At 48.3% G+C, this 14,634-nt stretch overlaps 1 protein-coding gene across 2 annotated transcripts; it reads right to left on the bottom strand.

Annotated features, from left to right (window-relative positions):
- On the bottom strand, positions 1-13,943 carry VCP (valosin containing protein). 2 transcript variants are annotated; one of them, XM_067744066.1, is made up of 17 exons: positions 13,670-13,943; positions 10,375-10,486; positions 10,017-10,189; positions 8,776-8,918; positions 8,076-8,206; positions 7,231-7,362; positions 6,180-6,282; positions 5,394-5,527; positions 5,180-5,315; positions 4,709-4,821; positions 4,136-4,300; positions 3,924-4,046; positions 3,451-3,663; positions 2,944-3,252; positions 2,508-2,663; positions 820-974; positions 1-669 (listed from the first exon to the last, which is right to left on the bottom strand). In XM_067744066.1, exons 1-17 carry the CDS (start codon positions 13,684-13,686, stop codon positions 564-566), a joined length of 2,421 nt encoding a protein of 806 aa, XP_067600167.1. In that variant the 5' UTR covers positions 13,687-13,943; the 3' UTR covers positions 1-563. The 2 variants fall into 2 exon arrangements, with proteins under 2 accessions (XP_067600167.1, XP_067600168.1); XM_067744067.1 differs by lacking the exon at positions 13,670-13,943 and adding an exon at positions 13,063-13,081.
- Between the last annotated feature and the right edge of the window lie 691 nt (positions 13,944-14,634).

Here is a 14,634-nt window from a genome sequence, read left to right as displayed (position 1 = left end):
TCAGGCTCCATTTTGACCCAATGTTTATTGTCCTTTTACAACATGTCATTTTGGTTTAGAAACTGCTTGTGATTAGTTTTCCAACATTAACTCAAAAGCATGTAAAATAAGAACCAACCTACTCTCTATATAAACACTCAGCAACTGTAGCCCTTCACCCTCCTACCCAGGTTGGGTAGGGGGAAGAAGGGAGGGCTTGGGCAGCATTGAGTGAAGTGCAGATGCTTTACCGTGGGGAATGGCGATAATGCCTTTGTTCACACCCATAGAGGTCCCCTGCACTGCCCCAAACTACAACAGAAAGAGCATGGGCCCAAGGCCCAATTTCTTGATGGTAATTCATTCTCCGCCTCCCAAATGGAAAATCACTTTTATTTTATCGCTTTTGTTTTGTATTTTTTTGCAACAGCAAGCCCCGGTCCAGAATCTGGCTGCGGCTGAACTGTTCAGACCGAGGAGCGGAGCAGGCCGTGGGCGCACCCTGGTCCCTCCTGGGCAAGCGCCCCCACCCTCAGGGAACAAGGTCCAGCCAGGCCAGCTCACTGCGCGCTGGCCACCACCACTTAGCCATACAGGTCATCGTCGTTATCTTCCGTGTACACACTGCCACCTGTGCCAGCACCACTGCCCTGACTGGGGCCAGCTCCACCTTGGTTTCCTGAAGGGAATCTGCACGAGAGCAGAGGCAAAAAAGAGGGTTAGGGCAGGGCTTGTTTAGGATTTTCACAACTACCCATTCTAGCCTCCTTAGGGCTCCAACTACCTTGGCTGTAGAGTTATCCAAGACAAATTAAGCACTGCCCACTGAAACCTAGTTACCTGAAGCTGCCAAAGCCCCGACTCTGTTGAAGGGTCTGAGCAAACATCTCATACTTCCTGATGTCATTATCACTGACAGAACGGCGGGCAAAGCGCATGGCTTCCTCAAAGTGATCTCGGCGGATCTCAGGCACTGGATCATCCTCTTCTACCTCCTGCAGGAAAGGTAAACACAGACCACCGGGGCTAGTTAAGGCTCAGCCTGCATTCCTTCCCCGGCCTTCCTGACCCCATTACTGCAGTAGCTTATGGCAGAGGCTTAGAGGATTGGGCCTCTCCAATAAGTTGGGCCTCTCCTGAACAGGTTGCCAGGCCAATCTTCCTAAAACCGAGTCACTGCCCTGCTTAAAAACCTGTCAATGCATTCTGGAAAAGGTAAAACTGTAGGGACAGAATTCTTATCAGTGGTTACCAAGGGCTTAGGGTGGGAAAAAGAAGCTGATTAAAGTGGTATGAGAGGGACTCCCCTGGCGGTCCAGTGGTTGAGACTCCGCGCTTCCACTGCAGGGGTTTGACCCCTGGTTGGAGAACTAAGACTCCGTGTGCTGCAAGGCACGGCCAAAAAATAAAAAAAAATTTAAAAAGTGGCACGAGGGAACTTTTGGGGATGATGGAAATTTGTCTATCTCAACTGTAGTTATAGAACTTATATATTTTGTCAAAAAGCACAGAAATAGTACACCTAAAAAGGGCGAATTTTACAATATGTAAATTATACCTCAAAAACATAAACTTTTAAAAAGAAAATGTCAAAGTGCTTATCACATCTAGATTACACCTTACCTACTGGCCTCACTTCCAGCAACATATGATGTCTTCAATTCTACCCAGGTTTTCCCAGTTCCCGTAATCCTACTTCTCAAGCGGGTTATTTGGGCGCCTTATTTCCTTTACCCAAATTCTCTCTCTTCACAGCCCAGGCTCACACCCTATCTCTTCTACTGAGAAGCCACTCAATTGCTATGATTTATGAGACTGCCCTCGGATCAGTGTATCAGTAGTTTATAAGCTTTTTTTTTTTTTTTTTTTTTTTTTGTGGTACGCGGGCCTCTCACTGTTGTGGCCTCTCCCGTTGCGGAATACAGGCTCCGGACGCACAGGCTCAGCGGCCATGGCTCACGGGCCTAGCCGCTCCGCGGCACGTGGGATCTTCCCGGACCGGGGCACGAACCCGTGTCCCCTGCATCGGCAGGCGGACTCTCAACCACTGCGCCATCAGGGAAGCCCTAGTTTATAAGCTTTGATGAGAGGAAGGAGAGATGTCACAGGCCCCCTCTAAAAGGTGAAGAAAGCCATTTATTTCTTTATTCGTGAAGTCAGTCTCTAACACTGTGCCATGATACAATGGGAAACAAGCAAGATGATATAGAGTCCCTATCTTTATTGAGCTTACACACACACTCCACCAAACTGTGCATTTAATTCAAGGGGTCCATGGAACACCAAGGATAGGTCCACAGACACTAGGTTCTTAGCCCTGCTCTATGTGTTTCTCTGCTGATCTCTTCTCAGCCTTTATAATTCCTGATTGAAGAGGTTATATGCTCAGCATTTTCTCTTTGATGCCCTGCTAAACATCTCAGTCAGGTGATCTTTCCAAAATCTTATACTCTTAACTCTAGGGCATTGTGGAGACTGTCCCCTGGCTTCCCACAACTGGCACATCTGGGGAAAGGATGCAGACCCACCATGGCTGATGGGTTGGTCTGCCTCTCCCGTTCTCGCCTGATCTCACTCTCGATCGATTCACGGATGGCCAGCTTGCAAGCACGTTGGCAAATCTCTGTCAAGTCAGCTCCAGAGAAGCCATTAGTCATCTTAGCCAGGAACTCCAAATCCACATCCTAAAAGAAGCAACATATCTATCTTAGCATTCAGTCTCTCCTCCCCTGTGATACATGGATCTTTGACCATCCAAACACTCCCAATTCCAGTTTGTCCCATCTTCTGCCACCCCGTTTTATTCCTTATTCTAGATTACCCTAATACCCCCAAATCTTCCATATTCCCTTTTCAACCATAACCCCAGGAATCCCCAACGGAATCCCGTCCAGGAACCAAACACCACTCCACACAGCCTGCAGATTCACAGAAGTCACCACGACCCCAAGACCTTGCACCTGCCTTGGCAACTGGGGACTTGCGCAGGTTGGCCTTGAGAATGGCAACACGGGACTTCTCATCAGGAAGTGGGATGTAGATGAGCTGATCAAGGCGGCCAGGTCGCAGAATGGCAGGATCAATGATGTCAGGCCGGTTGGTAGCGCCAATGATAAACACATTTTTTTTTGTGGACATGCCATCCATTTCTGTCAGGATCTGGTTGATGACTCGGTCAGCAGCCCCACCACCATCTCCAATGTTGCCACCACGGGCCTTGGCAATCGAATCCAGCTCATCAAAGAACAGTACACAGGGGGCAGCTTGGCGGGCCTGTGTGAGGGGACAGATGGACTCAAGCATTAGCACAATCGGATCTCTCAGATCGGAGAAGGAACGGAAGATAAAGTGACCTTCACTGCCCTAGCTGAGCTGCCAGAATGAGATGGTGTTTACTCTCCCAAAGAATAGCCTCCACCCTTAACTTGTCCCCAAGCAAGTGAATTGATAGCCCAGCCACCTATAGCTCACCTTGTCAAAGATTTCTCTGACGTTGGCCTCAGACTCCCCAAACCACATGGTGAGCAGCTCAGGACCCTTGATGGAGATGAAGTTGGCCTGGCACTCATTAGCAATGGCTTTGGCCAGCAAGGTTTTCCCACAACCAGGAGGTCCATAGAACAGTACTCCCTTGGAAGGTGTCATACCAAACTTGAGGAATTTGTCTGGGTGCTCCACAGGATACTAGGAGGAAAAGCAAAGAGGGTTCAGGGATACCTCCATAGTTTGAAAGAAACCTAACCAAACAGAAGCATCCTCCCACACCATCCCATGGTGAAGACCCAGGTTCCCTAAAAGCAGGCTCCTTAGTGCCTCCAACCAGAGAATAGCAGGTTCCCGAATTATGCTCACAATTTCTGCAATGAATATGACAACACCCCAATATCACCCAGCTCAATTACAACGTACTGACGCAGTGACTCACCCTGGACCAAGCACCCTACCTGGACCAGCTCCTGAAGCTCACGTTTGACATCCTCCAGGCCCCCAATGTCCTCCCAGGTCACCTGTGGTACCTCTACCACAGTTTCCCGCAGTGCTGACGGGTTGCTCTGGCTCAGGGCCCACTAAAAAGGGAAGAAAAACTGGGGATGAGACTTGCCAGGGGAGATCAAAGTGCATGTGTGTGTACCTGAGATATGGGAGAGGCCCTTACTCGGAAGTCATCCATAGTAACTGCCAGGGAGTTCATGACCTCAGCATCGATGGTCTCGTCCTCTAGGTCAATGAGGTCCATCTTCTTGCGGATGGCTTGCAGAGCAGCCTCCGAGCACAGGGCTGCTAAGTCAGCGCCCACATGCCCATGAGTTTCATTGGCTACCTGCAGAGAGAAGATCTTCTTACTATGCTGTCTCTGAGACCTAGCTGCCTTAGGAAGCTCAGAGACAACAGAATCCTGGTCCCTTCCCCTGACTTCTATCTCTGGGTCCTTCCATTTCCCTGAACACATACTAGTGGCCCTTTCATCGGCTGGGTTTTAAGTATTCAAGCCTGGACTCGGGGCCTGGAAATAAAGCTGCCCCCCAAATTCTGGTTCACTCTAATTCAGTGTCAACCGAGAAACATGCCAACCCTAGTTTCCTGGATTCAATCTGAGATCACTTCCCTTCCCCTGCACAAGAATCAAAATCAATTGCCTCACATCTGAAGCTTATGTCCCTAGTCAGTTCCCTTCAACTGCCTGGAAACAGATATCCTAACTTCTGGCCAGCCCTCATCATCACTCCACCTGCTCAAGGTCCACATCATCTGCCAGCTTCATGTTCTTGGTGTGGATCTGAAGAATTTCCAAGCGTCCTGTAGCATCAGGGATTCCAATATCCACCTCCCTGTCAAAGCGACCTGTGAGACAGTGCGTAAACATAGACAGGAATCATTTCTGGTGCAGAGGGAAGAAAGGGCAGGCCTAAGGTGACCACCCATCCCAGTTTGCCCAGGAATGTCCTGAAGTTAGCACTGAAGGCCCCATATTCTGGGAAATCCCTTGGTCTCAGGCAAACCAGGATGGGTGGTCACCCTAGACATGACATGGAAAAAGGGAAAGGAACCCTGGGCCCTAACACTGCAAAGAGCTTCAAGAAATCCTCAGGAATAGGTGACTTAGATGAAGGACAGATGTGGGATCAATGGGATTAAGGCCAGTAGAGCCACAATCTCCCCAAGAGCAAGGACAGCAAAAAAAGTAATTTGGGGTCCTTACCAAATCGTCGTAGGGCTGGGTCAATGCTGTTGGGTCTATTGGTTGCTGCCATAACAATGACATGGGCTCTCTGCTTTAGGCCATCCATGAGGGTCAACAACTGTGATACGATACGCCGCTCCACCTCCCCATGGGTCTGTCGGGACAGAATGTCTGGTCAGAAGTGAAGTCAGGACCTTTCAACACCCCACTATCCCCTCGGGTAAGTTCCTACTTTTTCTCTTTTGGGAGCAATGGCATCCAACTCATCAATGAAAATAATAGCAGGAGCATTCTTCTCAGCCTCTTCAAAGGCTTTACGAAGGTTGCTCTCAGACTCACCAGCCAACTTGCTCATGATCTCAGGACCTGAAAGCATATAGAATGGATACAATGACAAAACTATATCCTTTCTCAATCTCAAAAGAAATCAGCTATCTTGTTCGCCCAGTCCAGAGACAGGTCCTAGGTGAGAATATGGTAATAACCTCTACTTACTTTCTCACAGCCCCTACCAACCATTATCCCAGGGTAGCCACCAAGCCAGGATAAAAAGTCAAGGAGCTCAATACACTTATCGAACAGTTGAGCTGGAAGTATGAAATGATCACAGCAGATGCTATGAGACCTCTGGCCAGAGCAGAAGCAGCACACCAGTTGGACCTCTACCAGCTAAATTTCATTCTCAAAGAGATAGCTGATCTCAGCCAGTCTTCCCCCAAACCCTCTCAAATAAGTAAGCATGGACATTTTGAGTTCTCATTCTAACTTACTCCTCTTAAATGTCTTCAGTCTGTCCACAATCTTTCTCAAGGTGGGGACAGATCAGGCGGCACCAGAGTAGAATACCATCCCCTTGTTGCTTATCTGTCTGCAATGTACTTTAGAATAAAGTTACTGAAGTATACACAAGCATAGGTATACAAATGAACATGTCCATGAGTTCTCCAGCTCATGAGACTGGGTCACGCTCAGCTCAGAGTTGAGTCCAGCCAAACACAAAGTGAACCAAGGCTCCTACCATTGATCAAAAAGAAGAAGGCGCCAGTCTCATTCGCCACAGCTCGAGCAATCAGGGTCTTTCCAGTCCCTGGAGGTCCATAGAGCAGGATTCCCCGAGGAGGCTGAGGACCAGTACAGAAGGTGTGATTAGGTTCAGACTCCCGCCTTCTCCCAACCCCAGCCACCCTAAAATGGCTTGACAAGGGCTCCATCTAGAGAGGGTGAGAATCAGAGCTCAACTCTGACACCAGTAAGAGTGAGCCCTCAAGCAGCAGCTGCTAGGAAGACAGTTTACTTCAGACCATACTCACTCCTCTTAGCAGCAGAGAAAATACTGCTAGAAAGCTGACAATACTTATGAATGCATAGGAGACAAAGAGCAGAGAAACCACACCAAGAGACTCTTAGTGTGACTGAGTCTGAAGTCTGAAGGGACTAGGAAAAGCAAGAGGCCATTAGGCCAAGGGCCTGAATTTAGACAGACAAGAACCAAGGACTAGCTTAGACATTTAAGAGTGTCGGCCAGAGGCTCACTCACTCCAGTTATCCCAACCCTCCAGGATTTATTATCATGTCGGAATGCCTTCCCTTACCAACTACCACAAGTATTCCTCTTTGAAGTTGTCTTTCATCTTCAGGGTGTCCCATGATATGGGAATGATTGGGATGTTACATTTCAGACCAGCAGTTCGCAAATATTTTGGACTCAGGATCCTTCACACTCTGCAAATTTCCTTAACTTCTACTTCTACTGGGCAGCACTGTTCTACACAGGTTGGAAAACTATGGTGAGATTTTATTTACAGGGTCCATTAGTTGAAAATGGTTTTTACCTCTCAAAGGGTTGTAATTAAGAAAAAAAAAAACAACAGAGAACTTAACTGGCCCACTCTGTTGTAGATCATTAGTAGCATGAATGAATTTAGAGCCCTCTATAAACTCAAATACAGTACTTCCTCTCTAATCCAAGGCAATGATGAAACACATGTATGAAGACGTCCTAGAATTAGACAGCAAGTAGCTGTTAATCACCACCCTAGACTATATCCTACAGAGCCCAGGATGCTCACCTTCACACCAATTGCCTTAAAGAGAGCAGGATGTCTCAGGGGCAGCTCCACCATCTCCTTTATCTGAGCTAGCTGCTTCCGGCAGCCACCAATGTCATCATAGCCCACTTCATTCAAAGACTCTTCCTCATCCTGAATATGGAAGAGACAAAGAAAAGGAGAAGGCAGGAATACTACTATCAGCAAAAGGTGAGTTTCTCCAAATCTGATGTAGAGAAATCTGCTGTATGAGAAGATTCTCCTCTAAGGGGATCATGCCTCAAAGGAAAACTCTAAAAATCCCAAAGAAAAGATTTCTTTTGTTTTGTTTTTATTTTTATTTATTTGGCCGTGCTGTGCAGCTTGTGGGATCTTAAGTTCCCTGACCAGGGATCGAACCTGCACCCTCAGCAGTGAGAGTGCAGAGTCCTAACCACTGGACCGCCAGGGAATTCCCAATTTTTGCTTTTGTTTTATTTACTTACTTAATTATTTATTTATGCCAAGGCAAAGATTTCTAGCATAGCCTTTCCCTATCACACTGTCCTTAGTCTTACTGGGATGGGCTTCCCTAAGACCTGAAGCTAGAAACTGTGGGAAATGCACAGGGGTCTAGATGCCAGCATCAGCACCACTTCCTCAAAAATTATTCCAACCACTTAGACCTTTTAGGTTCAATCTAGGTTTTTAAAAATTATTGGTATCAGATACTTCCAAGAAACACCTAGGCCCAGAAATGAATACCTAGGTTTTCCACCTCTGGGAAGAAGCTTAGCTATCAAGTCTGGATATTCTTTGGAACTACCACACAACTGTCCCACTAAGTAATCACGAAGTAGGGTACCGGGATCAGGGAGAGAACTCACCTCTCGTTTGATAGGCTCCCCTTCACAGTGAATCACTGTGTCTGGAGCAACAATACAGTAAGGACTGGGATCTGTCTCCACTACTTTGAACTCTACGGCACGCATTCCACCCCGGACAAGGAAAATGTCTCCTGTGAGAGCAATCAGCACAAGAGCAGTTAGAGGTATCTATTACCAGACCAAGTGAGAATTCCTCATCAAAACCTAGAATATAGAATGCCAAGTTCACTAGATATTGCCCTTTCTCCTTCCCATCCACATCTCATTAAGCATTAGGCAAAAATAGAAAGTAAACTGTGAAGAGTCCCTCTGCCACTCAAGATAGTGAACAAAACCTGACGTGTCAGAAAGAAGCCCATAAGGTTTTTGACTTCTGGGGTATAGATAACCCAGGCTTTCACGACAACCACCAATGGTAGAACTGTGCTAAATATTAAGTACACTTTGGACAGCCAAAATGGCCCACCTCTTCCTTCAGAGATAAAAGAGAAGACAGCTTACTCTACTGGAGCAAGGAGTGGGAATGGGGAAATGGGGGAGTGGAAGGAAGTGGGGAAGGAGAGAGTACACATGAGCATATGTACAGAATGTGTGTGTATAGACACACATATGAGAATGAGACAAAGATATCCCAAGGTTTACTCTTGGGTATCCCTACAAACAATCACCCTTAAGTTCAGTCCCTAGAATTATTTCTCACCTTTCCGGATGGGTCGATAAGCTTCCAGGAAGTACGGCTTAAGGTAAACCTCAAAGAGATTGCCAGTGATGCCCTCCACCGTGTCATCGATGGGTAGTACATGGATACGTTTGCCGTACTTCACATCAGGGCATGGCTGGATGCTGAGGATGACAAGCAGACTCCACGTTACCAACCAAACTGCAGCCCCAAGCACTGGGTGTCCAAAAGGGCCTGGCATAGACAGCCGATGGCAAGCAAAAGAGAAAAGGCAGGGAATGGCTTTAGGTGAAGAGAGGCAGGAGGGTAGGGTGGGAGTGAGGGCAAAGAAACAGCCAAGCAGAACAGGTCACACGCAGGGTGGGGTAGTAGGGGGAGCCTCTAGAAGAAGATGCTAGGGTGGCCCACTCCCAATCAGTGAGCCAAAAGGAAGACCCACACATCTGGAACCCTCACAAAGACACAAGAGGGAAGGTCTTCAGTGAGAGATATCCAACGATGACCCATTCTGGTCAGTATTGGTAACCCAATGTTACAAAGGGAGACCTTAGTCTGACAAGTGTCAGGGTCAGAGAAATAGAAGTGAAAAAATAATCTCAGTCAGGTGGTCAGAGCACCTTGAGAAAGTGACTAAGCACCGCCAGGAAGAAGGCTACATGAAACCTAGAATCCATGGAAAAGAATCAGAAGTCTGAGATGCTCCTGGCCAAGTGACAGATGGTTGGGTAGCAGTGGCTAGACATGACTCCAAGATGGGGAAGCCTCTTGCCTAAAGTCAAGTCTAAAATCACTCAGACTGGTGCTATCCTAGGTGTGGCTCAAACTATGCCTCTCTCCTAGATTAACTTGGATCTTTATACAAACCTGCTACGAGTCCACCTCATAGCCCATACTCCCATCTCATTCCAGCCCCAACAAAAGCCATTAATGCAACCCAGCTGTAAGGTTACTTGGCAGATACAAACACTCAAATGGCATCCTAAATCAGGGTCTAAGGTGTGATAAGTTATACCTCTGGTAGAAAAATATAAAGGTACCAAGAAAGTCATAGAAATGCCAACTTGTCCCAAGGGTCATGCAAAGGCAGGCTTTGAAGTCCCAGAGGCAGAACCAAAACCTAAAGACAACCTAGAAACATAAGTCTTCCCATGGCCTGCAAGCTCCCAATATCTGCAGCTGCCAAGGCCTTGGTGGGGGTACTGCCTGTAATGCAGGCTGTCTCTGGCCTCCCATCCCTGAGGGGCCAAGAACCCCACACACACCTGATGACATCCCCCAGGTGTACGCGAAGGTTATTCCGAACAACTCTATTCATTCGAATCTTCTCATCAGAACATGTGTCATCAGAAAGCACAATGCACACAGCTTCCCGCCTCTTCTTTCCTTTCAGCAACACTGTGTCACCTCGGAACAACTGCAGCTCATCCATCTTGGGCTGAGGAAAGAAGGTTAAGGCCTTTGGGTCACTGGGCCAGGGGGTAAGCAGCAGCCCTGGAGGTTGGGATTCCCAGTAAACCCCACTCTATCTGTGGTCACTGCAAGAAAAATGAGAAAAGAAACCTGGGAAAAGCCCTCAGGTTAAGTGCAATAAGCAAAGATTGGACTGTGGACCCAACTTACCTGGGACAAGGATACCACACTGTTGTCCTCATTGATGGCTTCATCAACAATTAACCGATTGGGACGGTTCTTCTGTTTAAGGATGGCTGTTGATAAATCATCACCTTTTGAACTAGAAAGAGAAAATGAAGTCAGTTCCAAAACATATTCCAGCAAGGGCCCCACCAGTCTCTACCAGCAACTCTTGGTATTCTGAGTACTGGTATCCTAGCTGTAAGGTCCCAGGTGATCTTGCCCCAGGGTCAGGAAACTAAGAAAACAAAATAAAAGTGGAGACTGAGCAGTATTTAGCAAAATGAAAATAGTCTCAGACAGTATAGAATAGCGATTAAGAGAAGGGGCTCTGTAGTCAGACCTGTTGGGTCTGAATCCCAACCCTGCCACTTAACTGTGATCTTGGCCATGTTATTTAACCTCTCTGGAGGTTGATGTCCTCTTCTGTAAAATGGGGACTATAGTAGCACCCATCTCAGAGGATTACTGTCTTAAGCAAGATAATGTATACAAGTTCAACACAACGCCTGACATATGGTATCAACGGCCAGAATGATTAGCACTGCAGAACATAGCACAAGCTCTTTCCTTGCTAACCTTCTTGCAGAAGGAAGCAAGCAAGACAGTCTCCCGTAGGGCTCAGGGAGGCCCCAAGCCCCACAGAGCAATCCTGGAACAATGAAGAATCATTAGAATTACCCTTCTTACTGGCTAAACCTGCTGAACGCCAGAGCATTCTATGTACCACAGGAATGCAAAGTATAAAGACAATCATATTTGGAAAAAAAAAAAAAAACACACACAAAACACTAACACACCTGAAACCTTCATCAGAAAGAAGCTCAAGCTCAAAAGGAATCTCAGAAACCTCTGCAAAGACACACAACTCCATGGGGTTGGTTCAAAAAGTTAAAACCGAGAAATGCTGAGACATGGGGCAAAGCCAAATCCCTCTCACCCAAATCAAGGTTGCCTGAGTCTGAACTGAGTTTAAACTATCTAAATAGTTTCTACCATTTCCTAGAAGCTAAGATCATTCATCTGACACCAATTTCTCACTTAGCTCATCTCCAGCCTTCACTAACTAGACACAGTGGGCTCTCCCTCTGAAGAGCTACCTCCTCTTAGGAAAACATGAGCATTAACCAAAATAAGAGGGCCAGACAATGGAAGAAGCCAAGAAATAAATAAAAAGGAGGCTTTTCCACGGGTTATTTCTTCACTCAACAAATTCACGTGTGTGTGTGTATACATATACATAAAAAATACGTCAGGCATCGTTCTAAGCATCTATCAGTCAACAAAAGAAGACAAAAAAGTATTCCTATTGGAAATACCTTCACAACTTGCAAGAAAAAAGATGCCTATGCTCTAGAATACGAGCTAGGGAGTTACGGGATTTTTTACATCTTTTGGTCCTGATACACTCAAAAGAAATACAAATCCCATTCATCTAAAAAGGTTGAAAGTTTTCTGCTGAGCCTCTCACATAGGCTTTAAACTAGTTTATTCATTCCCTTTAAACTAGTTTCCAAGAGTGGAGTTTCCTTAGGTTTAAACTTGCCTCCCCCAACCCCAAGGTGGTGATCACAATGCTGCATACTCTTCCAATGCTTATCAACACCCTAGAAAGCAAGCATGGTCAATATGAGAGTTGAGGGCAATTTAAATCCATCCATTCTCCGTCTCCCCTATGCATTAAAATACCCTTCAAGGGCTGCCCATCTTCCCGTTTGATGTATAGGACCAGGGCTAGAGAAAAACAAAATGCCAGATGCCTCTAGTCATCAGTTTGTATTTTAACCCCAAAGCTGCATCCTAGGAAAACCTCCAATCTGCCTACCATTCCTGACCCCAGCACTGGAGATGAGTGGGATGCTTTTCCCTTAAAGTAAGGACCTTTAATTCCACATCTATCTACTGAGATCAAAGGAAGTAATCTCTAAATGAGGGAATTCAGTTTGATCATGGGCCAAGAGCTGTCCCGGAGGCTCTCTGGGGACATCCCACTGGTCTTATGCATGAGTCAGGCCCTTTCCAGAACCCCAATGGGCCACAGGGGACTTGGACAGAGTTCAGGTAAGTCATCAAGATGACCTAGAGATCAGAAACTGTCTATGATGCCAGGTTCCAAGAATTTTGGACTTTTAGCCTTGGAAACTAAAGACTAAGAGACTACTTTAATTCTTTATTAAGCAGTCCTTTTAAATAGGCACCTGAGTAATACTTCACCTCAATTCAGAAACTTGAGAAAAAGGAACACATCTCAAAAAAAACTAAACTCTCAAGTCAGGAAGGTGATTTGCATAGAAGGGTTTCCATAGGATGAGGGTGTCTTCCCCCCCCCCCACCAGTATCTAAAGCTCTTAATTCTAAAATAGGTAGAGGTGGCCAGGTTTTATCTGATGCTTTCCTTAGTAGAGGGCCCAGGATTGCTCAACATAACTGCTTAGGGAAAGGAACGTGTCTTTGACTAGTTAAGGCATCTCTAACTCTCACACCTCAAAGGCTGAAATCTAGAAAGCTCACAAAATACGAACTGAAGTTTGAATTTTAGCAAGAACCTACTGAACCTCATTTCACAACATCAAGGAAAACTAACTAAAACCTTCTCGTATGAATAACAACAGGCCTAAAGTATGAAGGCGGCCAGATGCGAAAGGCTGGGCCCGCCTCTCCCCAACAGCTTCTCACCACTCAGGTCGTAGACGATGCCAACCACAAGCCAGGCCGAGCCGGCTCTAAAAGTGGCCGTCGTGAGCTTCCCTGAGCTCGCCAGGCCTTCCCCTGCTCCGGCCTCCGCCTCGGTCTCCGGGCTCCTAAGGCCTTCACGTGGCCCAAAGTCCACGCCCACCGGGCGCAGTTAGGGCGTTGGGCCCGCAGGGCCTGCACTCTCTGGGGACCAAAGGCCTAGAGCGGGTGGCAGGCCGGATCGCAGGTGGGCGCCCCCAGGTCCCGGGGCGCCGCGCCAGCAGTGTGGGCCCGCAGACCTCACTAGGCCGGGACGGCCGCCCAGAGGAGCCAGTCATGCCGGCCCGGGCCTGCATGACACAGCACGATCTGGCCCAGGCCCCGACCCAGGCCCAACGCAAGCCCCGCCTAGGGGGCGCGCGGGGGCGCAGCCGGGCCCAAATGGGTCCGCGGCTCCTCATTAGCCCCCTTCCTCTCCTCTCCTCTCCCTCCTTCCCTGTCTCCACCTCCTAGACGCGCCCACAGCCAGGCCCGGCCGGGCCTACCCAGCGAAGCGGGTCAGCCGGTGCGCGCACCCGCGGCGGGCGGACGGGCGCGCGCACACACTCACTCAGCTCCGGAGGCCATGGCGCGCGCCTCTCCCGGCCGGCGGCTGTGGCGGCCCGTGGGTAACGGCTACAAGGGGTGGCAGGCGACCGACTGTGCCGGGTCTTGGGTCTCCCGGGCTGAGGACGAGTGGAGCGACAAACCCGCAGACGGCCTCCCTCTCGCTTCCTCCCAGCGGCACCGGGGCGGTGGGCGGGCGGGCGGGAGACGCTGACGCCTGATCCGCGAGGGGGCAGCGGCAGCAACCACCCAAACGACGGCTGCAGACGCTTCGCTAAGACTGAGCCGAGAAGAGCCGAATCATCGGAAGGAGAGGTGCTCTCACCTCAGCCAATCAGCGCCTGCCCTGGGGACTCCCTCCCGCCTCTCCGCGCCTCTCCCCAGCAACCCGCGGACCGGAGCCAATCAGGAAATTCGCTTGCTGCCCGGCTCCCGCCTCAGGGATGCAACACGCCTAGTAACGCCACGGCAATTGGCCGCAACGCTACGCTTCCTCGACGGATTGGGATTCTCGACCAATCAACGAAAGGAAGAGGGCCAGATCGACTGGCGAAAGGAGAGGCTTTATCCCTGGGAGGCAGGCTCTCCCACTTGGCTCCAGTTCATTGGCTCCTGAGCTTATCCTGCTGTTAAAACCTGGCACAATGGATTGAACCCTTGTATTAGTCTAGTCCTGTTGTAGTGATAACCTACACACCCATCTTCTCCCAAAACCTGAGTCTCCACCCTAACCCCTCTCCTTGCTCCTTCAATACGCTGGCTCCAGCCATCTGTATTCTGGACTCTGACTAGCATCCCAGCTCTTAATCCACTCTATTGTCATTGCACCCTTTGGTAATCCTAATCCCATAGGCTTTATAGTTCCTCAGGGCTTAGAGATATATGCTTCCTCTTACCAACAGGTATTAATATTTATGGCTAAACGAGGGAGGACAGTCAAGTCCAGAGAGGAGTCACTAGGCAACTACA

Source organism: Pseudorca crassidens, chromosome 7 (assembly GCF_039906515.1).
Source record: "Pseudorca crassidens isolate mPseCra1 chromosome 7, mPseCra1.hap1, whole genome shotgun sequence".
NCBI classification, from domain to species: domain Eukaryota; kingdom Metazoa; phylum Chordata; class Mammalia; order Artiodactyla; family Delphinidae; genus Pseudorca; species Pseudorca crassidens.
This window is presented reverse-complemented; position numbering and strand designations above follow the sequence as displayed.

Coding starts and splice junctions, on each gene's coding strand:
- VCP (XM_067744066.1), bottom strand. Junction 8,919..10,016: donor CACCTGGGGGATGTCATCAG/GTGTGTGTGGGG, acceptor TGTCATCCTCAG/CATCCAGCCATGCCCTGATG. Junction 4,822..5,179: donor CCCAGCCCTACGACGATTTG/GTAAGGACCCCA, acceptor ACTGTCTCACAG/GTCGCTTTGACAGGGAGGTG.